The 26915-nt window shown below is 44.6% G+C and overlaps 1 protein-coding gene across 9 annotated transcripts in view; it reads right to left on the bottom strand.

Annotated features, from left to right (window-relative positions):
* Positions 1–26915, bottom strand: part of rnf220a (ring finger protein 220a) — a 162538-nt gene that overhangs the window by 13151 nt on the left and 122472 nt on the right. For 2 of the 9 annotated variants that reach the window (XM_088927602.1, XM_088927603.1), the window contains exons 4-12: positions 26493–26588; positions 23985–24027; positions 20115–20219; positions 17400–17521; positions 16457–16589; positions 8788–8884; positions 8235–8321; positions 7961–8016; positions 7318–7408 (exon numbers count right to left, since the gene is read on the bottom strand). In XM_088927602.1, the coding sequence (XP_088783728.1) occupies positions 7318–7408; positions 7961–8016; positions 8235–8321; positions 8788–8884; positions 16457–16589; positions 17400–17521; positions 20115–20219; positions 23985–24027; positions 26493–26588 (830 nt within the window). Of the gene's footprint in view, positions 1–7317; positions 7409–7960; positions 8017–8234; positions 8322–8787; positions 8885–16456; positions 16590–17399; positions 17522–20114; positions 20220–23984; positions 24028–24193; positions 24452–26492; positions 26589–26915 lie in introns of those variants that run through there. The other 7 variants (XM_088927604.1, XM_088927598.1, XM_088927599.1 and 4 more) reach the window with 7 other exon arrangements.

Genomic DNA, 26915 nt, shown 5'->3' with positions numbered 1-26915 from the left:
TGCTTATGGCGATTCGGTAATTTTCCGGCCAGATGGAGCGCTGATCTACAGTCCTCTATTGATTTAACATTGCATCACCCCCACCATTCCAGTTTTCGGATTAGCTACCGCACGGTTCTAGCGCTTTTTGATTCATTAATTTATTACCGGCTTGCGCCCCATAACAATGAGGACACTATTATCGTCCTCATCACAGCCTGATTGAGAGGGAGCAGGGGTGTCAACCAACAGTGAATGCAGAGTCTTACTGTGCATTAATTGAGTGCCGATAAGCAAGTATCCCAGGAAGCCTATAGCTGTGAAACTGCTTTGTTATTTTTTTTTTGTTATTGCTGCCGAAAACGAGATGCACAGCAACTGGAAATCCTGCACCCTGCACTAACCCTTATCTGAACCACCCCGCTTTCCTCAAGGGCTGAATGTGAACCCCGAAATTAAACTCTTAACCCGTTAAAGATGTCCGTCTACAAGCCATGCCAGCAAACTAAAACCGGAGCCTCCTTTCCCCCCTCTTCGACAAAAACTTTCTCGACTCTCGAGAACTCGAAAACGCCCAATTTCAAGCTTTCTTCATTTGTGGCAGGAATGCAAATCCATTTTAAAACTAGCAGCATCATCTTCAAGGCTGGTGGAACAAAAACCCAACTCCTGACCCATAAGGAATCACTTAAAACTTCTGGTCAAAATTTGCCTGCCATTAATTTATAAATCAGATAAAACTGTATGGTCATTTGTCTTTTTCATCACCATAAAAAATACAAATACAAGAAACACTCAACACAAAGCACCTGAAAAATCGTTCTAGACATGCAACAGTATATAAATACACACACACGTCTCAAAACCGGTTTGTGTCATTAAATGTAATCATGTCTAAACTGCAATTTATGACAGTAAAGCAAAGAACAGAGCAGAAGGGAATGAGAGAATCACCACAAGTATCTCCATTTCTTGTCAAATGAAACATGTGCACAGCTCTATTTTGCATGGCTACAACAAATTTAACAGGACAAAAAATGTTTTACAGATGTCTCAACCTTATCCGAGATACCTCGACAGGATGTTCCCAATATACTTTTTGTTATTTCTTCAATGGTGAACCTTGATCCTAGCGCAGATTAGATGTGAGCTGCTTCACGCAAAATAATGATGAAACTGCAGTATCAACGTACACAGTATTAGTTAGGGAGATGATAATTTAAAAAATAATTACATAAAATATTCCGTAGACAAAAAAATTAATTATCTAAAAGAAGATAGGCCTCTTGCCTAGCAGGGTGCTTACCGTAATGGAATCCATTAACATCATTAAGGGATAATTACTGCATCCCAGAATTCTCAGTGGACTGGACAAGGCTGACTTCAGTGAGTGGTCATTTGTCAAAGCAGTACTGCCATCCTCTCTCACTTTCCCCTCCGTGTACAAACCATCTTCCTTTCTCCTATTAAATCAAGGAACTCCCCTCTCGCCAGCATCCCAGCTGCCAATCGCAGGCAATTTCCTTTAATTAAATCATTTTAGATTGCGCAGCCATGGAATTCATAATTGACTCGGGGCGCTTAATAAACAAAATCAACAAACAGTCATTTAGAGAGCAGCAGACAGGTGACTCTGGAGGGGAAGTTCTTGTCTGAGGAGAAAGCAGTCTTGTCTCTCTGGCTACAGGCCAGAGAGCATCTGTCGCCACACTGTTAAGACTGCCTGCTTTGGCGTGAAAACTGGACACTTTACTCAACAGCTTCCTCTCTCTGCTGTTAAACGCTGAAAAAGCTTACTTCCACTGCTCCTACAATGAGAGATGCTTTTACATTCCATTTTTAGCTTCAAAACATTTGAACTTCAAGTCGGTTTTCAGGTACTAAACAAAAATTGAAACGTATCGTATATCTAAATTTTAGTTGGCTTTAATCTGTCACACTTGTGACAAGTGTATGCAAAGAAAAATATTTCAAAATAAATTTGTATTATCTTTCAATATATTGTCTCAATATGCCTGAAGCATTAATGACAAAAACACAAAAATCTGGCTTGAAATCTTCCTAAGAAACAACTTTCTGCCTTCATAAGAAAAGTAAACTTCAGGCACACAAGAAAAAATCAAGTCCTTGGTCAATGATATAGAGATCCGACATTCCCCAGACTACAATTTGTACTGTGTCCATAAACCTTTAATATCTTCTCTTATTAGCATGGAGCTTGTAAAAAACCATTTAGCCTTGATTAGCGTGCTTCCTTCTAAAGCAGTGTCTTCCATGGTTAGCATTTAGAAGTTTGTTTTCTTTACAAGTCCATAAATTGCCAATGTAGAACACGCTGACACTTCGATAGATTACCACTAAGTAAAACTTTTTCCTGTAAAGTGAACCCCCCCCCCACACCCACCCCTTGCACAGACACACTCACAATGAATATTCATTTTGCTGGGCTTTATAGCAAACTGCATTCTTCAAGTAATTCCGTTCCCAAGTGCAATAAAAAGGGGTTTTAATTTTTATTTATGGGCAAGGTGCAGCAAAGTAATCTGCAATGTGACCCACTTTGGTAGATAAAGGCAACAGAGGCGTTTGATGATGTCAAGCTTTCTGCTACAGTCCACAAACAGGGCTCAGGAGTCTGGCCAGGCACTAGTCACTGCGAAGGATGAGTCCTAAAGCACCGAAAAGAGTCCTGTGGATCAAGCACAGCTTTCGCCATGGTGCATTAAAAACATGTTCTGTGAGAAGCTGGACAGTAGCGGGAGCCCCTGTCTGTTTGAACCCCCTCACATTTGACATCCACTATAAATTGTTTTAAACTATTGCTCCTAAGCACTGAAATTGAAAATGTTCACTCGAGATTCCAAAAACCTCAGCAGGGAATGAGACTTTTGCCCAGGAACAAAGCAGAATGAGAAAGGCTAGCTCATGCATTATGGTATAAAAAAAAATACTGAGCCAATTCCCAAGCCCTTCCCAATGAAAGACAAAAAAAGCTTTAGAGGCTGTGCCAGGTGTTTCCGATTTGCTTTGCAATGCAACTTTGATCAGGCAATCTCCGTCTTCTAGATCAGGGAGCTTAGGTGTAAAGTTCCTTAACAAAACTCTTTAATTCTCAGCGTTTCCCCGATCAATCAGAATTTCGATGCCACTTTTTTCTTCTCCGTCCACCTCTCCAGCTACGTCCCGTTCTGTCCAGATGAACATCTATCTCCATCAGTCTATAATTATCCATAGTCTGCCTATATCTCTCCATTTAAGCTTTCAATATCAATATACCCGAACCTGCGTTTATCCGTCTCTGACTTGCACCTCTAACGCTGAGGGACAGAAGTAGTATCTCGGAGTGCAATTTCATGCCGTTTCAATGCGTCATGCTAACACCTTTAAATTGGATGTCTGTGGGGTTAGGACAGGAGAAAAAGCAGGTGTGAACAGCACTCATCTGTTACTCACTGTAACTGCGCAACTCCCTAATAAATTAGAAATTTATGTCCTAGCAGCATTTTTGAACAGCCTCTCTGAAAACCTATGTGTGCCACATAACTTCTTGCAGCATTACTTAAGAGGTACTTAGAAATTCTGTATTACGATATTAATTAATTAAAAAACCAGGGGTTGTAGGAAACATTTGAATATCTAAGGATACATTAATGAGGTCCTTCTCTGAAATGTCATTATTTTTATAGACTTTTTTTAATACTTCAGACATCGGTTTCTGACAGTTTTATCCTGAGGGCTCATCTTTACAATTTTTATTCATTCATCTTCTATTAAGGAAATGGGTTCATAAAGCCACTATATTACAACCATTACTACATTACACAGAGACGGTTAAGAATTGCAGAATGCTGCAAGCCTGATTTTCTGTAGCAAATATTATACTTTATTTTGGAAAAGGGAATTTGATATTATCCAAAAATGACCAAGTTTAAACTGAACTTCTTAAATTAGGTTAAGAGAAGTTTTCTTTACACTCCTGAGCATGTGAAGACTTAAGATTAAACAGAGGAACACAAGAAAGGTTACCAATGAGAGTAGGTCACCCAGCCCATTGGATAGTGAGAAATTTAAATATTTTTAAATCAACTTTTCTTTTTGCTTCAGCTTACTAAATCCTGGAGCAGCAAGGTTTTTTTTATTAAAAAAGTCATTTTAAAAATATATAAAAAAAAGGTAATAGCTGCATGTATATATAGTACTGGAGCCCCCACCTAGCCTGACCACTTAAAGCCTTATCTGTTTAACAAATATTTAAAGTGACACAGGATAATGAAAATGGACTCCTGCATAACCACATGTGCACGGCTCCGAATCTGGAACATAAATTGTATTACAGATGGAAAAATTGTACAATTTTTCACTGGGGTCTAGGGGAAATCGAGTCGGGGAGGGGTGTTTGAGAGTCATCATTTATAAATTGAGGACAGATTCAATTACTCGCTGAGCTACATGGAAATTTCAACCATTGTTTCAAGCTAAGCATGAAATTTAGCGGCAATCAGATTGCCAGCATTGAAAGTCTCATTTATCTTATCCAGAAAGAGCAGGGCCCAGCCCGACCTCAGGACTAGGAGATCATTACCCATATGGGATAGAAACTGCTCACTGAATACATCAGGGAGATTTCGCTACACTACCTCACCCACACCCTGCTGGCTTTCTGTTAAAGGCTTTTTTTTGGTCTGCAAAACCCCACATTAACGTTTCATTGTAGCTGAGACAGACAAATCTCATTTTCATTTCAAATTTTAAAACAAAACAGGAAAACTTAAAAACAGTCACCTCACACCACAGCAAAATAATACTTTGGAAGGCTGGTTCGAAAGAAACATTCGGTCAACTATGTTTGTCACAAAATAAGATTTTAGATTTGGAATTTTTCCTCTAGTTAAAACAGCACAGTAATACAGTTAATAGAGTAATGTTGCTCACTTTTTTTTTTACAAGAAATGCTGTGCTTATTCTTTGCCCGCTGTGACTGACAAATGCACCAAAACCATTCTTAAAATTCAAATCACCGCTTTATTTAAAAGCCCTGGCACAAGTTAACCTGGAATATTTGCATCATGTGTCGTTTGAAGAAGAAAAAAAGGCCTTTGCAGAAAAAATGAAATGCTTTTGTGAGAAAAGCAAAAAAAAAAAATAGCTTTAATGTTTCTCAAATTTAAAGACTGATCCAGGTAGCACCATCTCCGAGTTCATCACCCGCAGGATCTTCGCAGAACTCAAGGAGTTAACTGAACCCCACAAAAGCAACAGCAGCTGGGGTGTCTCTTTTGGCTCACCATCCCCAACACCAACAAAGGAGCCCTCGGTGAACCCCACTATTTGATTAATGATATCATCACCCTGATTTATCACTTCCCTCCTCCCCTTTATAAAAAGCAAAAAAAAAAAAGGGGGAAAAAAAGAGGACAGACCACACTCACTACTCCTCAGGAGTACAAGCCAGCCAACCAGCCTGGAAATATTAAGCGAAATATTAAATAAACATCCATGCGTCATGTCTCAAGCAGCACTAAGCTAATAAAGCCAGCGACTCCAATCGGAATCAGGAGCCCTTCTCCTTGTTTACTTTAACACTGACACCAAACAGCTGCAATGATTCATGCCTCGGCTGGCTAAAATGTTTAATACCCGTACATCATGCCAGAGGTATTCTCTGCGGCTGAAGGCAGAGAGGGAGAGCACGTGGCCGACCTCGGCAGGCCACGATGAATCAATCTGAGCTGTCAGGCTTCAGCTGCTGCATTTAGAAACACACGGCAGCTCCCACAACTGTCTCCAGCGCCGCTCGGCGCGGGCGCGGAGCCTCATTCATTTATTCCCCAACACCAACACGTGTAGAGGAAGGAAGGCAGTGCAGATAAACCTGGCAGGAAAGTGCTACTTGATGCAAGAGGACGCAATTGATCTCTATCAGGCAGGTGTATAACAATTTGTTTATCTCTGTAAGACGTACACACACACACACACAAAAGAAAGAAGGCAAGGGATGCACTGATAGTTAATCAATAAATATCAAGCTGTCCTGCTTATCCGGTAGTTATCCTCTGTGATATTTAATATGTGGTGTAATGATTGTAGAGTAGGTCAGATGATTGATTCATTTAAATGATACATTTAAGAAGCAACTCTCCCGTGGGGCTAGTCTGCCCCAGTCGGAGAGGAGCCAGAGCAGGCGCTGCCAAGAAAACAGCGCCTTTCTTTAATGTTCCACATTTGCATGAACTTAAGTCATGTGTGATGAAAAGGTGCAGACGGGCTGCTGAAAAGCATGCTCTATAGGTACTATCGCGGGCCAAAGCATAGACAAAAATTAACAGAAAGGCCCCTGTCCCCTTTTTTCGTTGGTCACTAGACTGAAATTCAATCACTGCTCTGAAGCTAACGCTATGCAATCTGCTCACACATTTTCCTCTCAGCGCAGGCTCTGCTGGTGGAGACACTGAAAGCTGCAATTCAGGTGCTGGTCACTAATCTATTTACGCAAAAGGGTGTGAGCCGAGACAGAAATGAATAGCGGGTAAGAATCAGCGCAGCCCTGTGTTATTGCAGACATGCACCAGTAAAGCAATAAGCACAAAACGCCACCACATCTCCCCTCTCCAGCGGTAACACTGCTCTGACCCCAATTACCCATTCAGTTAGCAGAATGGCACGCTCACAAACACATAGGGCAGGCAGGCAAGAGCTCTGCCTCAGCCCGGCGATGGAAATTGTTTTATACAAGCAGGTGTCTGGGAATATGGATGAGGGCAGGGAGATAAGGGAATGAGAGGGCTGCCCTTTTACATTTACAGGTTATTTAAATTTATTTCTGGATGACATCAGTCCAAATAGCTTATTCTCTACCTTCTTAGAGCACATTGGGAGGGGAGAAATAAACAGAAATGGTCTCTCCCAGTCTCTGTGGACAAGCACATCCATACTGCAAGAACGCAAATTTCTTACAACAAGCCAATACTGTCCTCCACACTGCTAAAGGTTTAGTCATCATTTATTAAATTAAACTGTTAAGAATACAAAAAATAGTCTACAAAAAAGGCTAAATACAGTACATTCAGTACAGCACATCACTTATGAGAGTGATTGTGGCAGCAGCTAGATATTTCAAAGGAATATAAGTTTATGCTAAGCGTGTTCGGCTAATACACTTTTATAAAGTTTATACATGATCTCAGCTTCACTCATTAGTTTCTGGACTGCTCTCACATGGGCAACTGAGTAACACTTTTAACTCCTGACTCCTGGCTGGAGGAGCTGGGACTGCAGGATACCGGTGGGCCTGTGATCCGAGGACTGAAGGAACTGGAGAACGAGATGGATCCCACTTACTTTTCAATGTCACTGTTTTTACATGTCTTCTGCATAGTGGCTGTACTGGCGTCCTGCTTGCTGCTCTCCCCATTACTCGTCGAGGGCATTTCTGCAGGGAGCAGGAAAACACCGGTGAGCCCAACTCTCACCCCAGAGGTCAAAGGACATCTTATAGAGAAGCTTGAGTCATGCTGCGGTATCACAGGTATACTGACAAATATGCCTGATTTAGGTTATGTTATAGAGGAAATAGGAACTAGAAAAGTTGTTTAAATATTTTTTTTCTTTAAAAAATAAATCTCGGCAGATTCTTTACTGTTACTCCTGCTATATCCGGAATCAAAAAGCAGGTAATTAAAAAAGCAAGGCTGAGGCAGTGTTATGAAAAAGATTTATCTTAAGGGAATTTAAAACTATTCTGTTGTACAGGCACTTCACAATCTCAGAAGAGGAGGAGTGTTGGTTGTGACAGTTTCCCCCAAACATGTGAAAAACATCTAAACCAACTGTACAATCCACACATTCTGGACTAACTGGACATTTCTCTTTCGAAAGTCCCAGGTCCCAGTTTAAACCTCTCTGATAACAGGTGCTTTCCTGGTACTGTTTCCAAACAGTCTGACACCAACATAGACAAAGGCACAGAGTCTGCTGTACTCACCGTCACTGGCCCATTTGGAGAACTCTGGTGTTATTCTGTTGGAGGGTGTGCCACCACTATGAGGAAAAACACAAAATTAACTGTACAACATCAAGCTGTTGTGAATGAAACAAATGAATCCTGAAGGTCATGCCTACATAAATTCTTAAATCCTAAAAATCACTAATTTCCCTCTTTTGAGCTTCACAAAGGCAAATTTCTGGGCCACCCCACCCCTCTCAGTCTAATAGAGCCGGAATCAATTTGTTTGCTGGACAAGGGTTTTCGAACGTACTTTAAAACTGCTCCTCGCAGTGCCTCCCTTTCTTTGGCTTCTCCTGGCTCCTCTCCTGAACATGGTATGATGTCTGCTTCTGTGTACCTGAGCACAACACGTTCAGGAAAAAGAAACGAGGAAAAGGGCACAACTGTGGAAGAATAAACCGAGCCATCTCCACTGAAATACACAGGCTGAACCCTGAGCTATTCCTGACTAGAAAAGTGGCACGCGGATGAAAAAGTATACTTGCACTGTTCATTTTCTGATTTGTGCTGCATTATACTTCACCTGATCATTTTATGCAATATTATTTTCTCTAGGAAATTAGTTACAGGATATTTTTTATCAGCTTGACATGTGAAATACAAAACCATCTGTCACCTCCAGATCTCTACTGTGGCAAAGCAAATCTCTTACAGGTGATTTTCTATGCTGCACAAACGAGCAGCTATAGGGCATTTTCGCCCAGGTCTGTATTGTAAGGCACTTTCTTTGTGCAGATCGGGTTGTTTCCAAGTGTGACTCGCCCCAGCTGAAGCACGTGTGTCTGTGTGTAAGCCAAGGATACTGTGCTTTTCCGTATTCCAAGGTATCGTCGCCATCGACATCCAGGTCTGCATCGCTGTCGTGGTTTTCTTTACTGTTGCACGTCACAAAGCCTGAGCCTGAGAGAGAGGAGAAGGAGGCGGTGTTGAGGAGTGGGCACGCTGTAGCTACAAGACAACACCTATTTAACCTAATTTACCATTCAATTTTTTTCATGTGGTATATTCAAAACCAGTAAGGAGAACCCCCCTTTCATGAAGAGGCATTCCATATTACTCATCATGAAAAATACAAGTTTTGTGTTTCTATAGAATCCAAAGCATGTGCCGTCTGCTACTGTCGCACGTAGGAAGGTTCTGGTAACTGACACCCACTGCTCCGTCCTTTGGATGAAGACGGAAAACCGAGGTCCCGACTCTCCGTGGTCATTAAAAACTTCCAGAGCATGTCTTCAAAAGAGTCAGGGTGCTACCCAGTGTTCTGGCCAAATTCCCCCCTGGCCTTTACCAATCACAACCTCCTAATATTCCCTAACTCTGAACTGGCTCTGTTCTCCTCCCCTGAGAGCTGATGTGTGGTGAGTGGACTGGCACATTGTCGCTGCCATCGCATCCTCCAGGTGCGGGCTACACACTGGTGGTGGTGGAGGAGAGTCCCCACTACCTGTAAAACCCTTTGGGGTGAAGTGTCCAGAATAGCGCTATATAAGTGTAAGGAATTATTATTATTACTGCTATAGAGTACCAACACAAAAAGACGGCAGTAATCAACACAGGAAGGAGAGGAAAAAGTCATGAAACGCACAGGCTGTCCTTCCCTGCCAGGATTGATTACCGGACCTGCGCAGCAGTGGCCCTGCCCCTCCACAGACCCCCATTCCAGGCACCCTTCCCTGATCCTCCCTAACGCTGTCTCCCCAGACACATTCCTCTCCTTCCACACTCAGCCCACACGTAACAGCTACTTGGCTGAAGAAAAACAAAAGTAATAGCCCAGTTCCCAGTTCTGTCAGGCAGCCGTCACACATAGTGTGACAACTAATTCCAGGCTGCCCACTGAGTGGCATCTCTATAAACCCAGTGATGAGAAAGGAGACAAACTCCCCATTCCATCTGAGTGCGCCTTTCAGCTCTACTTAAGGACTTGCCTTGTAACACTTGAAGTGTGTCCTAGATACGCACACAGAGGCGGCAGCTTGCCAGTCCTCTTCGAAAGGAGCAGGGGAAGTGCGAGGTGCAAAACGCGTATCGCACAATAAACTGGCCCGACTTGAAGACTTGGCATTTCCAGCCGGCTCCAAACCGCGCAGGAAGCGTTCCCGGACGATGCCGGGATCAGGGTATTGAAATCGCTCTGAATGATCTTTCATCTCCAGTATCAGAATCTGTAACCGCTGTGCCAACGGTTCCAGACAAAGCAGCGACTTCAAGTACAACAGTATCTACAAAGCCCAAGCAGGAGCTGGGAAGAAATCAGCAGGCTATGTAGAATGGCACCATATGCCAAAAGAAACCATTTAGTGAGCCTACGTTAAGGAAGAAATCCAGAGGAGTACTGCTTACAGGGGATTACCATGGAATAGTGTTTTACAAGAGTGCCTTTTGGCGATAAGGACCTTTGAAGGCACTATGCAATGACTAGCAGTGCTACTGTATACACAGCACAAGAGAAAACACCCAAGTATTCAAATTCATTAAACTACACGTAGCCTACTAATCTGTGATAAGTCTTTGATAAATCCTTGATCTTACAAAAAGTGGCTGAAGTCTTTGAATCATTTAAAGGGCTGCTTGCAGGACAATGCTGACAGATTCATTTCTACTACATGAAAGTCAGGTCAAAACAGCTTGGTGCTCAAAAAAAACCTAAAAACTAGGAGTAGATTTTATTTTTGTAATAGCAAACCATTTGAGACACTTGATATGCGACACCAAAAACTGTATGTATTAATAAAAGTCCTTCTTTCTAGGGAAATCTGCAGTGATGAGGGCAACGCAGCCCCCGAGGAGATGAGCAGCTGACTCTGGCAGCTCAGTTCCTGCAGTTCCGTCATGAAGCAGTAGGGCCCAGTGCTGGTTTTTGCCCTGGTTTTTGAGCAGGGAGGGCAGTAACTGGCCAAGATTCTGGGACCAGACTGCTCGCTCTAAGTGCAACGCCACCAATTCCTCTCAGAAGTGAACGCGTTAAAGGGTTCTATCCTGAGGAAGAGGATAAAACGGACCACAAATGCTAAACCTTTTACAACGCACCAATGGTTTTTAGTGATCAAATAAAATGGACCTTTTAAGTTTTATTTGGTCCCTATGGCTGTGAGGAACATATGTTAGCAATAGCCTGCCCACATAAATCACCCATTTGCTGTTCACAGCTCCTCAGTGCAAAAACAACTGGACATTCCAGACAGTGCCTTCCACATGGGACCCTAACCAAACACACAAGCACAAAGTCAAGCCCATTCTTATAGCTGCATGAGTGAAAACCTGGTTTCCCTATCCTAATGAGGATTCCGGTACGTCAATCCGACTGCCGGTGGGGACACTTCCTCACTTCCAAAGATATCTTACCAGGTAGGGATTCCTCTCCCCCTGCTTGAGATCAATGAAGTTTCAGTTTCAAATATGGACCTTGTAAAAGGAATATGTAAAAGCTACATTCCACGATTTTTACTTTCTTCACGTTAAGTACCTGAAGGCTCACAATGCAGAACCGACTCTCCTATCCCTCCCCAAAAAGACCTGATTTTCCTGTACGAGTCGCAAACTCACAAACCCTCCTGACAAGAGGAGACTAAAATGATCTTTTCTTTCTGAAAAAGATCGTCTGACAAAATGTTTAACCAACGGCTCTTGAGCTGCTGGTTCTCCACTGGAAGGCCTCCTCATTCCCTCTGCTGGCCTCAGCAGATCCTGGCATTGTGGCACAGGAGCTCTGGGATCCCCGGTGCCAGCGCAGGCTTGGGGTACTTCTGCTGGCTAAACCAAAGCCCTCTGGCACACATTTTCCGTTGTGGGGTCTTTCAGTAGAAACGTGGAGTGGACGAGCCCCAAGGGCGATGGTGAAAGAGAACTGCATTTTTTTTGGCCTGCATTTGGTGTTTTGAAAATAAAATCTGTTAAAGTATCAATCACCATTTCCAGTCTAGGACCCCATTCTAAAATATCGTGCCACGGACGTAAAAAAGGAAGCTAAAAAAATGGGCTTTGCCACATACTGAAAGCACTGTTCACTGCCAGCGGGGAAGGGGATGAGAGAAACAGCAGGCTTCTGCTCAGGCCTGTGCTCGCAGATGGCCCTGGAGCCTGAGGTTAACAGCAACAGGCAGAAGGGGAATGGGGAGGGGCGGTGGGGGGTCAGCGCTGAAGTGATGAACAGCTAATGAGGCTTAAATTTTATTAATTTATGTAAAAGAAGTGCAAATGTGAATAAAGAAAAAATAAATAGATATTCTGACCACTAATGGTGGCCTAGTGCAAGGAGACTTGGTGGGCTGTGAGCAGAAAGAAAATCACTGTTAATTTAATCAATTGATCAGAATATTGATTTGGGAGTCAGCTCAGATAGTTAGCCATGCATGGCGGGTCCACAGATGTGAGACCGCAGCAAAAGGAGCCATTGATTTCCGGGGCCTGTCACTCAGCAGTGCTTCCTGAATAGAAATGAAACCCTGGCTGGTGGGGGTGGGTGTGTGCACAGAACAGAGGGGCCAGAGCAGAGGAGGACGAAAGTGGGGAAGCAGTAAGTGCCTGGGAGAGGGTGCGTCATGGGGGGGTGTGGAGGGCATAGTTCTGGCACCGTGGGAGATTCAAAGTTGAATTAGTTACAGATGCAATCACAGTGCCTTGTGTAAACTTTATTGATTGGATGGCTGTCAGGCTCACTGCCTTGATGATCAGCCAATCAATCGGTGCGCAATGTCACCTGCCACTTTCCTGAACAGTTGACAACGCAATTATCCGATGCGGAGGCAGGGAGTTGGCGTGTGTCAAAGGCAGTTAGGCGCTCACAGGAGGCCACTCAATAAAGTATGCCAACGCCCGGCTAGTGACAGAGACACAGAGGAGACAGATCCACTTGCACAGGGAAGGAAAAAGGCATTTCTGGCAGCAGGATGCAAAGACAAGTTTTACACATTTGCTTCCTGGTGTCCCCTACAAGGGCAGTGGAATGCCTTTGCACCGAACGCAACCGTGAATGAGTTCTCCAGCACAGGCTGCCTGTGATGTAATGCTGTCTTTGTGCATTTTTGAGTTCTCTGGAGCCCAACAAATGATGATGATAACAGCTCCTGTGAAGTGACCTGTCTGAATTCAGCAGCTGGCTGCAGCTTCTCTGCGCCATGCTTCTGTGTTCTAATCTTGGGAGTGCAGAAATGTAAATGGATGAAGGGAGAGTGGGAGCTTTCTTCTACTCATTACGAATGTCGGTGCTCCGAAGCCGGGTCTAGAAAGGATCTTAAATACTTTCCAACAAAGAAGTGCCATTCGGTTCTTTGCTTTTGGGCTGAATTCCATCCTGCGTGGTTCTCATTTTGTTAAAGTAAACTGGTTCTCTTAATTACTCTCTCAAAGCAATGACCCGTCTTCTGTTGGAACGGCAGACAACTTTAAAAAGACAGCATGCTTTTCGGATATAAAATGATTCATACCTTCCAAGTGATCCAACTCCCGCAAGTGATGGGATAGTAAGAAGAGAATTCTCAATTTCCACAGCATTTAAAAGGAAGAACTTTCGTTTAGGTAACATTTTGGTCTGTGAAGATTACTTTGCAACTTGCTGAGATCAAGGACATTACTAACAGGGGACCGCAGATGGCCAAGAAGCCTATCTAACATTACAGAGCAACGTTTGCAAAGAAAGGCAGGATTTCTACCTAAAAGCTACAAACTAACACTGAGGCTTTGAAGCCGGCAGCTCTGCGCATCTGTCAAAGAACAGATTGCAAAGGGGGAGCAGGGACGATGGCTAGAAGACACTACTGTTTCATCTCCCGGCTCCCCCCCCCCCCGCCCCCCCTCTTTTCTCCAGAGTGTACTCCAATCGTACCCCCACCCCTCTCCTGACACCCACAAGTATGGTACCCTCTGAAGTTGTCTGGCTAGCTTTCCTGATCAACCGCTATCACTCCTTTTAACCAGTCTTGGCAGGCAATCTAATCTCCCCTGAAAAGGTCACCGCCACTTTAACTGCCTTTCAATCACATTATGCACGCTGCTGCACGCGCTCGCAGTCTGCTGGGCCCTGCGGCGCTGGCCCTCCACTCCCTTCCGTCAGCCGAGACAGGATCAATACCCTCACGACAGCCACCCAGCCGCACACACACACACACACACACCGAGCTCCCACTTCTAACGCGGCTACCGGACCAGCCCTGCCCGCTCGAGAACGATACACCGATTGATCAATGGGAGAAACGGCGATGCAGTAAGGAGGAGAGGAGGTGGTCCGGAATAGTAACAAAACCATAAAAGCCAAATATAACACCAAAATCAAGCAAAGCCGGTGCCCCACTGCTTGTGTATCTAATCTACTTAGCCCCATCTGCACAGGTCAAGGCTGAATCAGGATGGTATTTGGAAGTTCGGGGGAGGAAAGAGCCATCTTTGAAGTGATTTTACAAAGGGGAAGGCTTTCAAACAATCCCTGATGCCATCATTACAGCCGGAGCTGTGCCCCCACCCCCACCGCCTCCCGTTTCCTCCTGCTTCACCACCCAGATCTGAGGGAGATCGCCCGCTCTCGCCGGCGATATCGCGCAGGCAGGGGCCCATTTAAAGAGCGCTCCCCTTTTGCGAGCAAGATAAGCCGTTTAAACATGAGAGGCCTCTGCTTCTGAGCCTGAAACGGATCCAGTTCGATTTTTCCATCCCTGTTCTTTTTCTGGGTTGAAAGCGTTTCTCTGGCCAGCTCCCTCCCCTGGTGCAGACGAAGGAGAGGCGAAGCAGGAACACAAAGGCGGGAATTCTTATCCCACCGATGCCACACCTGTGGCCCCCGTTCCCAGAGCGACGACACGAAGCCGCGAGGGAGAACTCAAGAGCGCTTGTGCTTGAACGTCGCCGTGCTCCGACACCACTTTCAAGAGAACTCGTCTGTCTGAGGACACCAAGCAATCCTCCCTCTCCTTTAAAATGCATATATGTATCTGCATTGCAAATCACAGCATCTTGTACTTGTTCGAGTGAGCAGCATGCGGAGACTGCAAAGGAACAGGAAAAGGTTCATTCCATGCTGAAAGGACAAGAAAAGAGACAATGTCGGAAGAAGGCTCCACGGCCGAAAAGATCATCTCTTTTCTTTTCATCTTGTGCTTGTGTCTTCTTCAGGAACCACCCAGCACACCTCCCCAACCTTCAAAGATTCACCTTCAGTTTGAATAATACAGCCCCGTAAAACAGAGTGGTCTCTTTCAATTTGACGAGATTTTAAGAAGTGCTTTAACTCTGCACTCACGTTCGGCTTTTAATCACCTTACTTTCAATATCTGGACCTTAAGAGAAACGGATTCTTTTGGTCCTTTCCCTAATCAACATTAAACGGATCTACTTTTGACATGATTCACCTCGCAGAAATTTAGAATGAGAATTATCAGTACCTTCCTACCAGTGGAAAGAAGTACTGACAACAGACCAACACGCTGCTTAATGCTACTAAAATGAGTGTCTCACCTCTCCAACCTGCTGTGTTTAACCTAACTCAGCAGATCGGGGTGGGGGGGCTTCTGTTTGACAATCGTTCATATCATAGTTCCCCCTCAGCCCCAAGAGAGCAAAGGCAGGTCTCAGCTAAAATTACATTCCCCGAGAAATGCAACCCAGAGGTCAAATATTGCCCTTTCTCTCCTCTCGCCTTTCTCCTACTACATATCATTCTGCCCAGCTCATCTGGAGATCTGCACAGCTAAATATGTTTTTGCTTTCATTCTTTTAAGGAGTGATGTTGGCCAGGAAAGCCAACATTTTCTGCGCCAGAGGTCTTGCTGAGTGGTGCTTTTAGAGCATTTTCAATTTCCACCTCCAGGAAGCCACACGGAGTGAAGGCATGAATCAGAATACATCTATGCTGTTCCACTGCCTCAAAAGCAAGCCATTCATAAAACCGAGCGTCCCGCACGCCAGAGCTAAAATACACTTCCGCAGCTGCTTCAAACCTTTCCGTTTCAATTTCCAACAGTCAGCTACTTCACAGGTCTGAAGGATACCAGGACGTAACAAATCACTTATCAAAGTACCTCAAGTTGAAGCTTTTATTTTGTCATTTCCACATTTTTCTAAGATTCTACCTAACATGAGCTACGTGCTCTACTTTTGTTAAAACTCCCTACTTCAACTTGGGCTTGGGGCGCTTTTGGGGAAAAAACGTCTGGACAGTCTGACCTCCCTAAAGTTCCCCCTTAACTCAGCCGATCGAATAATTTCTTTCTTCACCAGTTCTGGCAGACAGAGGCTCACAGGCTTCCCCCAGGTTGGGGCTGCACATGAAGAGGGCTATAGAAATGCAGCGGTTTTTTACTCCAGAGTCATTTTTACGCTGCAAAATGGAATGACAAACCCCCGGGCTGAGGTCTGAACACCCGTCTTTCGGTTCATCCATTACGGAGCACGCACACCGCACGCGCGCACGCCTCTCACACACACACACACACACACACACACACACACACGACATCCCACAGCGGCGACAGGCTGGGGTACCTCTGAAGCCCCCTTCCAGCAGGGACGTGGCGCGGACCCTCTTCTGGCCGCACCACTCGTACTCCTCGAAGCGGTTTCCGTTCTCCCCATCCATCTCCACCGAGTCCTCCTCCGCCCCGCATGCGCCATCTCTCTGCGGGAGGAACACTGCAGTGACTCGGCTGATCGGCTCTGCGGGACTGTCACATGTCCAGCTGGCCCACGCACCCTGGCAGTGGTCTTAAAGAAATGTGCAATGGACAGCACTGCAAGGGCACATAATACACAGCCCGTCTGCATTCACATTCATCATGGGCTTACTAGCAAGTCCTAAGTAAGAAAATACAAACCAAACGCCTGTTCAGTGAGTGATCCAAAGGGTAGAGGGAGACTAGGACACTATCTAATGCACTATAACAACGAGAACAAGAAGAGTGGAAAAGGCTGATCAGCCTATGACCTAGAGCTGCACTAATTCAAGCAAGTGATCAAGAAGAGTTTAACTGTAATATAAAAGCAATGGGGGGTTCCCATTAAGACACAAAGATCATGCTGGTTTTCACACGAAAATATTTTCAGAAAAAAGCGGACCCGTTTTGTACACCTTGCTTCATTGGGACAGAGGAAGAGGAGGTAAGATCTGAAGCGTAGGAGGCCAGAGGTTTCTTTTTTTCAGAAAGCTGAAAGCAGTCTGAATTTCTAGAATCCCCCAACCTGTAAATGACTAGAATTTAGTCTGTGACAGTAGGAGCTTGCAACACACCCTTTCTTCTGTCCCCCCGTTGAGTCCTGGAATCAAACCATACAATCATGCACTCCCACTTAACAGTGCGCTCAGTGACCAAAAGCTAAAGATTTGATCAAATGAATAAAACCGCTGGAGAGCCCAGTGAGACAGCAGAGTCCTAGAGAGAAGAGCCAGAGGGCAGCGGCGTGCGAGAGGAGACGGCGGCCCTGATGCTACCTTGAACAGACACTGTTCCACATGCCTACTCATCTCCAGCTCCGTGCCTGCCAGCGCTGTGCCGCACAGTGGACATACCTGTCCATCCTCTGGCTTCCGGCGCTTCATCTTCCCGATCCGAGCTGCCGAGACACAAGGAGAGGAGGGACAGCGTCAGTGCCGGCGACATGCCCGGACCCACTCCCAGGCCAGAGAATGAGAGCGATTATTATCAGGCATCTAACACAAATATCTGAAAAGCAACGCTGTTTTTCAGCAAAAGCACTTTAGAACAGGACCAGTCAACATCTGAGAATCTGTCACTGGACATGTGATGGAAACAGGGCCTTAAACTGTTAAATGACCAGCCCTCACTGCACCCGCCACACTACCCCTGTAAACCCCTGGTAATGACTGGTGTGCTCCTGAAAAGCACCGCAGGTAGCAAAGACACAGAGAAGCAAATAATGCAACAGTAGGGTTAGGGTACATGCACATTAGCAAAAAAAACACATTTTATATAACTGCATTTAAAAAAATGTACATAAAAAGGAATGTTTTAAAGCAACTGAATGGTGAGAAAATTTTAAATGCTGCAGACCTTTCAGTGCACTGTGTGCAGTACTATACAGTGACCTGACTTTTACTGTGAAACATGGCGCAGTAAACTGTACAGTGCTGTAATAAGCAGCTGTCTATAAGTGCCTCCTGTGCTGTGCCTGACCAGCTGGTGGCTCTGTGTAACTGAAGAATGAAAGAAGGATTTGCGAATAAGGAATAAGGTTCTGTGAACATGGGCACTAATTTGACCATGTGGAAGTGAAAGGAGGTTGTGAGAAGCACTGAGTGTAGCAGGGTCTATCCGTTCCTCATTCTCTGTACAGTAACTGGCCGCCACAGCTCCTTCCCAGCAGGTTCTTCTGGATGGCATGGCAGTGATGCAAACCAGTATTGGCATTTACAATGCATCAAATTAGTTTCAAACTGCACTTGAGTTAATGTGGGTCAATGAATTGGTCTGAACACAGGAAACTCAGAATACACAGGTTTTGCCAGGGGCTCTAGGCAGCGAGCACTTGATATACGTTTCTAAAACACAAAAAGGGGTGCCCACCAGCACATATTAACACTTTGACCTTCAGAGTCTATCACTTTGACAGTGGTCGTTGAATTTTATCTAGATCACTCTCCAAGTGTGTTAATGTTGCACAGATCCTAAACTAATGTATGTACTTATGTAGGTACAAGCAGCTCTAAGTGCATGAAACTGTCCGACAGTAACAATAATTCTGGGCTGCATCTTGCAAAGCTCTAAAAGATGAGGATCTCAAAGGCAACATTCCTGAAGAATCATCCCATAACCGGAAGTCTAAAACGATCCTTTTCACAGCAAGGTTTGAATATTCATGTGAACATGTCATGCAATCAGCAGAGAAACGAGCAGGAGATGGAATGTATTGGAATCTCACTGTATGGGAAACTGCATTGCTAAGCTACACAACTATAAGGACTCAAGACTGTTAAAACCGGTCTTACGGAGGCCTTTAACAGGTTTGCCATTTAGACAAAGGCAGACTTTTGTCTGCACTCTCGAATGCACCCCACATGCTCCAAAAAAAGATTTACGTGCAATGCAAGAGCATGCCAGCAAAATCACACCGATGATGACAAACACGGCAGTGTATTATTTATAATGACATTCAAGTAATCTCATTACGGGCTATTCCAGATTATCAATGCTTGCTCATTCATCAAAGAGAAATGAGCTAAAAGCAGTCTGTAAGAGGGAGAGAAGAGTCAATCTTATGGACGTCACGTCAGAGAGAGGCCGCGGTTTGTGCGAATAGTGGAGCGCGAGAGAAGCGGCTCTCCAGCACTGCAGACATCCTCTGTGGGAATCCCTGGGAATCGTTCCCTCTTTTATTCCCTTCTCTCACAAATGGTTTGGGATGGACTGCCAATCTCGCTGTACAAACCTCCCATTCCCTTTACAACTCCCCCACACACATAATTAGAAATTTAACACAGCAGAACAGCGCCTATTACATCGTAAGTCTTTGTCCCTTTTTCTTAACTGCAAATTGCGTGCAGGGACATTAATTTTTAGGTGGCTGCGATTCTGAACGGGCCAAGGGGACCAGCAAGGAGAAGGAGGCGCCATAACTCTGAGTGTGGAGGACTGTTACTGATAATCTCTGCCAGGTAATAGTGATGGTAATTGAGAGAGGCTCCATTAAATAGAAAAAGAAAAGGCAGATTAATTAGGCAAGGCAAGGATTTTTTTTTTCCCCCCTTTAAATCACTGAGATTCAGAATGTAGGATAATAAACCGTAACGTTGGCGTGAGCTTTAACAGAGCCAACTAAGGCTTTTACTGCACCGAGAGGAAACCGGTGTGGACGTCAAAACGAAGCCACTGCCCTTTGGAACCGCAGTAACACACAGGAGCTCCGGAACGGCAAGCTCTCTTGGCTGGAAGGGAACGTGGGTAGGCAGACGCAAATCGAGAACATTTAAGAACTTCGACTGCACTGCGGTGACTGGAATTAAACGCCCCCCCCCATTACCGCTGCATCAAAGTTATCCGAGCGGCTCAGCGGGAACACAACTCTCACTCATTTGATTTCACTGAAAGTCTGAACTTCTGTTTCGACAGCATCGCCCTGCTTGGCGGAAGTAAGGCAAGGCTGGGATCTGCCGGTATCCGGGGAAGGTATTACAGAAGTTGGCTCTTACCATGTCGCGGGCAGCAGGGGACAAAGGGGGCTCCGTTGTGCGGCCGTAAAGGTACGGTTTTGCCACTTTCCCTGGCGTAGCGCCTGCACCAGCAGAGGTCATCGACTGTTAACATATCAAGAAGTCAAGGGTTAATAGATCCTCTGCTTGTGAAGGCGCCATGTCGGGGAAAAGCAGCAAAACAGGAGAGAGACTTTGCCATGAAGGCTGGCCTGGCTCACTGTGCCTCTTCTTCCTGACAACACTTCCAGCTGGCCTCGGCCATAGCAACAACATTTACATGTATTCATCGGGCGGATGCTTTTACCCAAAGCGTCCCTTCTAGATGTCTAGGTGCAAGTGACAGCAGTAAGAAACGGAGTCAGAACCACCCAAAACAGTACGCGCAGCACTAAAAAGTATGGAGAGATGCTGGGCTCCTATAATCCTAACCTATAATCCCGATGCAAGTGGAATCAACAGACATGGTTGTAGAACAACGGGCCACTGTCATTTAATAAGATAATAGTTCATACAAAGCAAGGCACCTCAATAATATATGCATTTATAAAGCACGTCACATGTAGTGGTGGAGCCAATTCATCCACCCTATAGGCAGGACCTTGATTTAATGCATTGTCACATGGGCGCCATCTCCTATAGCAGTGTCCTCGGTCACCGCAGTGGGGTGCAGGGGTCTGGAAAAATTCTGGTCCAGAGGGAATGGTGCCACCTACTGGTCCACCAACACAACCAGGCTGATGCTGTCAGTGTTCTCTGGATGCCTCCATCTCAGTCCTGACCAAGTCCAACTTTGTTTAGCTTCTGAGATGTGACCAGATCAAGCTACAGGGCAGTATATGACAAATAACTACTAGCAAGCCCATGCATCCATCAACCCATCCAGTTTCTTGTCCACTTTATCTTTCGGACTGTGGAAGGAAACCCACACAAGCACAAGAACATACAGACTCCACAGACAGCACCCCAGGAATTGAATGCAGGACCCCAGAGCCGCGATGCAGCAATGCTCAACACCGTGCCACCCAAATGAATTCAAAGTCTCTTTTATATTCTAAACTGATGCTTCAATTTAAGAAGTAAGCAGATGAGCTTAACTAAATGTTTCTTTGGTTTTCTCAGAGTGTAAGACCAGCCTAATGAATTTACTTGGAAGCTAGGGAGTTGTCATTCACTTAGCCTTTTCCTAAACTAATTTTAATGAATTCCCATCCTGAAGGGTCAGGGATCTGCCTCTAAACCGCATCCATGCTGGCAGCTGTGAGGATAATTTCGACATCTCATTTTGATCGCTGCTCTATTACTGATGATTGATGGGCAGAAGGGATTCCTTGGACAAATGTGGATTAACCTGGGAGTCCAGGAAGCCCAGAGTGCTGCACTCCACCCCAGTAACACCTCATCTGCACAGGCCAGACTGCAGTCCGGAGCACCACCTGGGTCTCTCGCTGACACGGGCACACGAAGCGTAGACTCCTATAAACAAGCTGGGTCTTACTCAAAAGGCTTCATCTCAGCGTGTAAATGCTTCAGATTAATGCAACAAATACGTACATTGTTTAATATGAGGACAAGTTAAAATTGAGCGCAACAAATTTAAGGCATTATGGTGCACCGTCCTTTTGGACTGAAACTGCAGGATCAGATAAAGATGGAATATGCTGAAAAGTCCTCTGACCAGCAGTCTTTAAGCCACTCCACATTTTTCTGAGCAGATGTGGTTATAAAGGTCTGGCCTGAAAAAAAAATATTCTGTAATTTAAGAGTCTCAATCGCTCTGCATTTTGGCCTTTATGACATTGATTCATATATTTATATCCTTTTCGATGCCTTTTATGACATATAGTTGATCTACTGAGCTGACGAGCCCCAGGACTGGTGGTAATGCAAGACTGCCTGTTTCTGCTTTGACAGTACACGATCACGGAGGGCGTGGGAGAGTGCGCACTCTGCCACACTGACCACCCCCCGGACATCTGCCGACACGCGTCCAGGGGAGCTGGGGCAAAAACCTGCCGGGAGCACGGCCAGGTCACTGCCCCCTCCCTGCGTGGGATGGCCATTCAGAGCATCGACGCCCCAGACAATGAACCCAGGCCATTAGAGATGATGATGATGATGATGATGAGCCACAACTCGCCAGCATTCTACAGAAACACTGACGTACACACAGAAACAGCCACAGGCCCCTCCGGTACCAACAAGGGCTCTAGATTAGAAGAGTGTCCTACAACACGTGCACACAGATCGTGCGAATGCTAGGATTAATAATAATCCATTATTGCAATAGGTCTACTAAATACCTAATATAACAGGCGAGAGGTCTTCCTAGTTATGCCATATTAATTCTGCTTAAAACCTCTTCACCTGTCACAGAAGGGGAAACGTCTGATGTGATGCCATACCTCTCAGGTTCGAAGAAGGCAGGGCTGCACACAAGGAGTATACAGCATCTCCTGCTTTCACTTGTTTTGTGTACGTGTGTGTGTGTGGGCATTTTATTTTCAAATTAATTCCTGTTTTTCTCTCCTCTGTTTGGCACTGCCCCGTCACTTCCAATCACTACAAATTAATTAGATCTTGTGACCCGCAAGCACACACAAGAGGGGGTCTCACTGGCTGTGTGAGGGGACGTCTCATTCTAAAGGGCACTGGAGAGGCACAGCCGTGCAGCTAATTAATGCTGAAAGGTGTGATCACGTCAAATTAACTCAGTAAGCTGTTCCACGCAGAACGCCGGGGCTTAAAAACTCCCATCGCTTGCCAAAACCAGAGTGCACTGGCTGCTGGAGATCTGACACCTCGCATTAAAGACAGGGCAGGCCCGTCCTCGGCGCCGCAACAGCGACCCCTGCAGGTGAGCGCTTGGAACTGACCCCCCCCAATCGCACGCACCGATCCGCCTGTAACCCATCCCGACTTCTCCCGTCTCTCCTGAAAGACGACCAGAATGCTCGGCAGCAGACTTTGGGAACGTCCCTGCTCAAGCACAAGGCTCATCGAGGGATCTGGGATTCTGCAACAGAATCCGCTTCTGATCAATATCCAGCAATCGGGACAAGTCCTTTAAGAAGTTTACTGGAATGTGTACATCCAATGTGGGTTGTTTTTTTTTTTTACTTTAATGTATACAAGTAAAGTATACTGGAGAAAAATCGGATGCAAAACCAGTTAAGAGTTTTGTAAGTAAATTAAAACTACACTGGAATCACCATGGGGGGGGGGGGAGCAGGGTTTAACTGGGTAGAGCTACAATATGAACAGGTAAGGTTTCCCAATCATACACAACTGAAGAACAGGAAGAAGTATCTGTACTGGCGAGCACAAAATTCCGTGCTTAGTTGCAAAGTACTTGAAATGAACTTGTAAATGACAAAAAGATGGGCAAAAAGATCCAAATATGGGACACCGTAACCTCCAGTGTTCGGATTTCCCCAATATGCGCAGGTAATGCACCTATTTGCACAAGTCAGGCACATGAACCGAGCTAGCTCATCGAGAAAGTTTCCATTTTGTGTTTATTAGGATTCAAATTAGTTCTTAGGAGAAAACAAATACCTACAGTTCAAAAGCCTTCTGGAAAATATGGTGTGTGTGTGTTGGGGGGGGGGGGGTGATTAACATATTATTAAAAAAAACATTGTAAATGAATACAACTTTTTTTTTATTACCAAGTCAACCAGACACGTTCACCCTGATTCGCCCACCACAACACAAACAGGTTGCAAAGGCATCTGGTCCCACGACAGTAACTACGCTGCTAATTGCGCAGAAAACGCGGACAATCCTGAATTTCCCAGCTAAGGATTTCAGAAAAAGTTCGGCACGTCAATCAGAATGGAGTAAAATAGAAATAAAAGCGGTACATACCATTCAATCGTGTTTGTCTGTTTGCCCTCACTCGTAAAAATGTCTGAGGGAGGGAAGAAGGAAAAAAAAGCGACAAGAAATAAAAGTTAGAGAACGACCCTCCGGAATCGTATTTTTACCACACTATTTGTTAACGATTAGACCTCGGATTGCGCTGGATTCTGCCACTGCGCCGAGCCGCAATCCCGGATTGTAAACAAAAAACCTACTTCTCTTTTGCCATTGCTCTGTTTCTCCTCTTCCATAACTACGGGCTCTCCGTACGAGGCATTAGGGCTCCAAAAGTCACCAACTCACTCGTATCAGACAATCATAAAAGCAGCCCGGTGCGCAAACCACCCGTAAACGGGCGGCAGCTTTAAGAATTTAAGAAGGATGCAAAGGGATTGAAAACAGCCGGCTTTCACAACACCACCGCTCATCCCACAGCAGCAGCCATGTTTGCTCCTGTCATGTGACCGGCAACAAAGTGAAAGTTCAGCTACTGAGAAACACGGCCGTGGAGACGTGAGAGCTGTGGTCTTACGAGTGGCCAGTAGGTGGCAGGAGCGCGCCGAAGGCTGTTAAAGGAAACCAAGGTTAGGATGCTGTGTTATTAAACATTTTTTTCATTATTATTATTATTATCATCCACAAGTCTTAAACAATAAGATCGGCGTTGAATGATTTGTTTTTAAACATGCCGCATTTTACATGCGCAGGAAGAAAAAAACAAAGTGGCCGGTCCAAGAGGCTGAACGTGAAATGAAAGAGGCGTGTTATTGAAGCAAACGATCGATTTACTTTTCAAATTTTCTAAATTGTTTCCAGCACTTCCTTAAGTAAAATAACCATATAATTAACATGGCTGGCGTTCGTTGCAATAATTTAATGGTATGTGGCATCTGTAAATTTCTAATATCATCTCTCACATGAAAAAGTAATAATGATAATTGCGGTTGACTGGATGGTAACTGATTTTCTCCAATTTTATATTTTAGGGGGAGGAATTAAAACCAATGGAAAGAAGTATCAGCAGTTTGCTTTTCGCAGTTAGTTTGAACTGCTGACTTAAGTGAGGGCAGTCAAAGGGATGGATGCCTTCATATTGACAGTGGACTGTGGGCATCAGTTCAAACTATGCCAGAACAGATGATATATCATGTGTTCTGACAGCTTCTTTTAAGAAAGCTGAAGTAATAGTATTTTTTTAAACGTGTGAATTATGATGATATGCTGTCTAAGTGGTTAGTACAAACGATAGATTGCCTCAAAAAGTTGATTAGAACTCGAAGTAAAAAGGCTTAATTGATTTTTTTCATTAGAGCGGCCTACACAGGATTGTTAATGAGACCTTCCATGGGTTGCACCTCTGAAAACACTCTTGACATTACTCAAAACAAAAGAAATCTGCTTTTCAAAATACATCTGTCTTTTAGATCCATAAACAGTTGCCTTTTCCCATTTGTTTAAAGAAAAGCCCTGCATGCTATACACCTGTCTGTAAGAACGGGCCAACATCTGAAAGTGAAAGTCAAGATCGTGCAGGTCTCTGCATTTAAAAGAACACCCTTTTCAGATGCTTGAGCTGAAACCTTCATTAGACCAGTACAGCTATAAGTTCCAAGACCTTTAAAGATCGTGAGCTTTAAAGATCGCAAGCTTTGTTTTCAAAAGGAAACTGTCTTTTGGGAAAATAAGCCTTTTTGTACCAAAACAATTCCTTAACCAAACTGGTTCTAAAAAAAGCCTAAACTACGATCACTTACGCTGGGCAGTCCAGCTATCCGCAGGTCATAGAGAAAGTACTGAAGTCAAGGACACAGCAGTCCAAGGGATGATAACTTGTTCTTTATTACATTAGAGATTAGCTCGAGGGAAAAATAGGAATGATTACATTTCTTAAGAGAAAATGAATTTCAGCTGTGCAAGGTGTCAGCTCTTCAGCCCAGATAGTGAAAACCGACTGTATCTAAATGGAAGTCTTGTGGTTCGTAAAATAGCTGTGATCTAGCTTAAAGGCAAGGGAGCTGTCTTCAGTTAACTATCAGATATACTGTACATAATATACATTTTATTATACAAATGTATTTCAATCTCTTACACAGGAGTTCACAGAAGTGTGCGTCCAGTATTCAGGCTAATGGATTATTACACACTGTTATTGATGTGGGTGGCATATTTATGGTTTGCTTTGCAAGGGCTATTAAAATGATGCTGTTCATGCCAAAAGTTTAGAAAGTTTCTTGGTGCTCTTTCCCCTTTATTTTTTAACACGGGCCACTGTTGGTCACTACCAGGACATGCGTCTGCGATCATGCAATGGCAGAAAATGCAAGCAGTCCCTGTCTGTGTTTGATCGTGACTCGGATATTTTTCGTACTGGGTGCATTTCACTGACGTGGAATATGCATCGCATGGCGTCCGAGTGACACCACAATTGTGACTGAATAATCACCCATCAAGCTAGAAGAGTCCCGTGTCTTTCTACCGAATTTACAGGTAGATGACGGGCTTGGCGCCTCTCACCTGGTATCTGTCAGAGTGGTGGATGTCTTCAGATGACAGTGGAGAGGCAGTGGGAGACTCTCCTTCCCGTTTGATGTGCACTGATAACAGGATAGACTGTGGAGACACAAGGCAGACGGGAAGGGAAGCTCGTCAGCTGCTCGTGCATCAGCCGGCCTGCGATTTGCATGCAAGTGGGACAGGGAAGCCATTTCTAAACCCCAAAAAGGTGTTGGGGTCCATCAAGAACTTACGAAAATGCATCGGAATCATTACTAGAATCTACAACCTGAAGCCCTGCAATTCAGTAGTTATCACCCCTGTTATTAGAAAATAATCCTCTGGATTCTTAGGTTAATTACTTGTAGATCTCCTCAGCTTTATTAACTACATATTATGCCTTATATTAATTACCTGAAAATGCAACATCATAAAAACGTACAT

Source organism: Atractosteus spatula, chromosome 11 (genome assembly GCF_055471065.1).
Source record: "Atractosteus spatula isolate fAtrSpa1 chromosome 11, fAtrSpa1.hap1, whole genome shotgun sequence".
NCBI lineage: Eukaryota > Metazoa > Chordata > Actinopteri > Semionotiformes > Lepisosteidae > Atractosteus > Atractosteus spatula.
The sequence above is the reverse complement of the archived record's forward strand: the minus strand, read 5'-3'. Positions and strand labels throughout refer to the sequence as shown.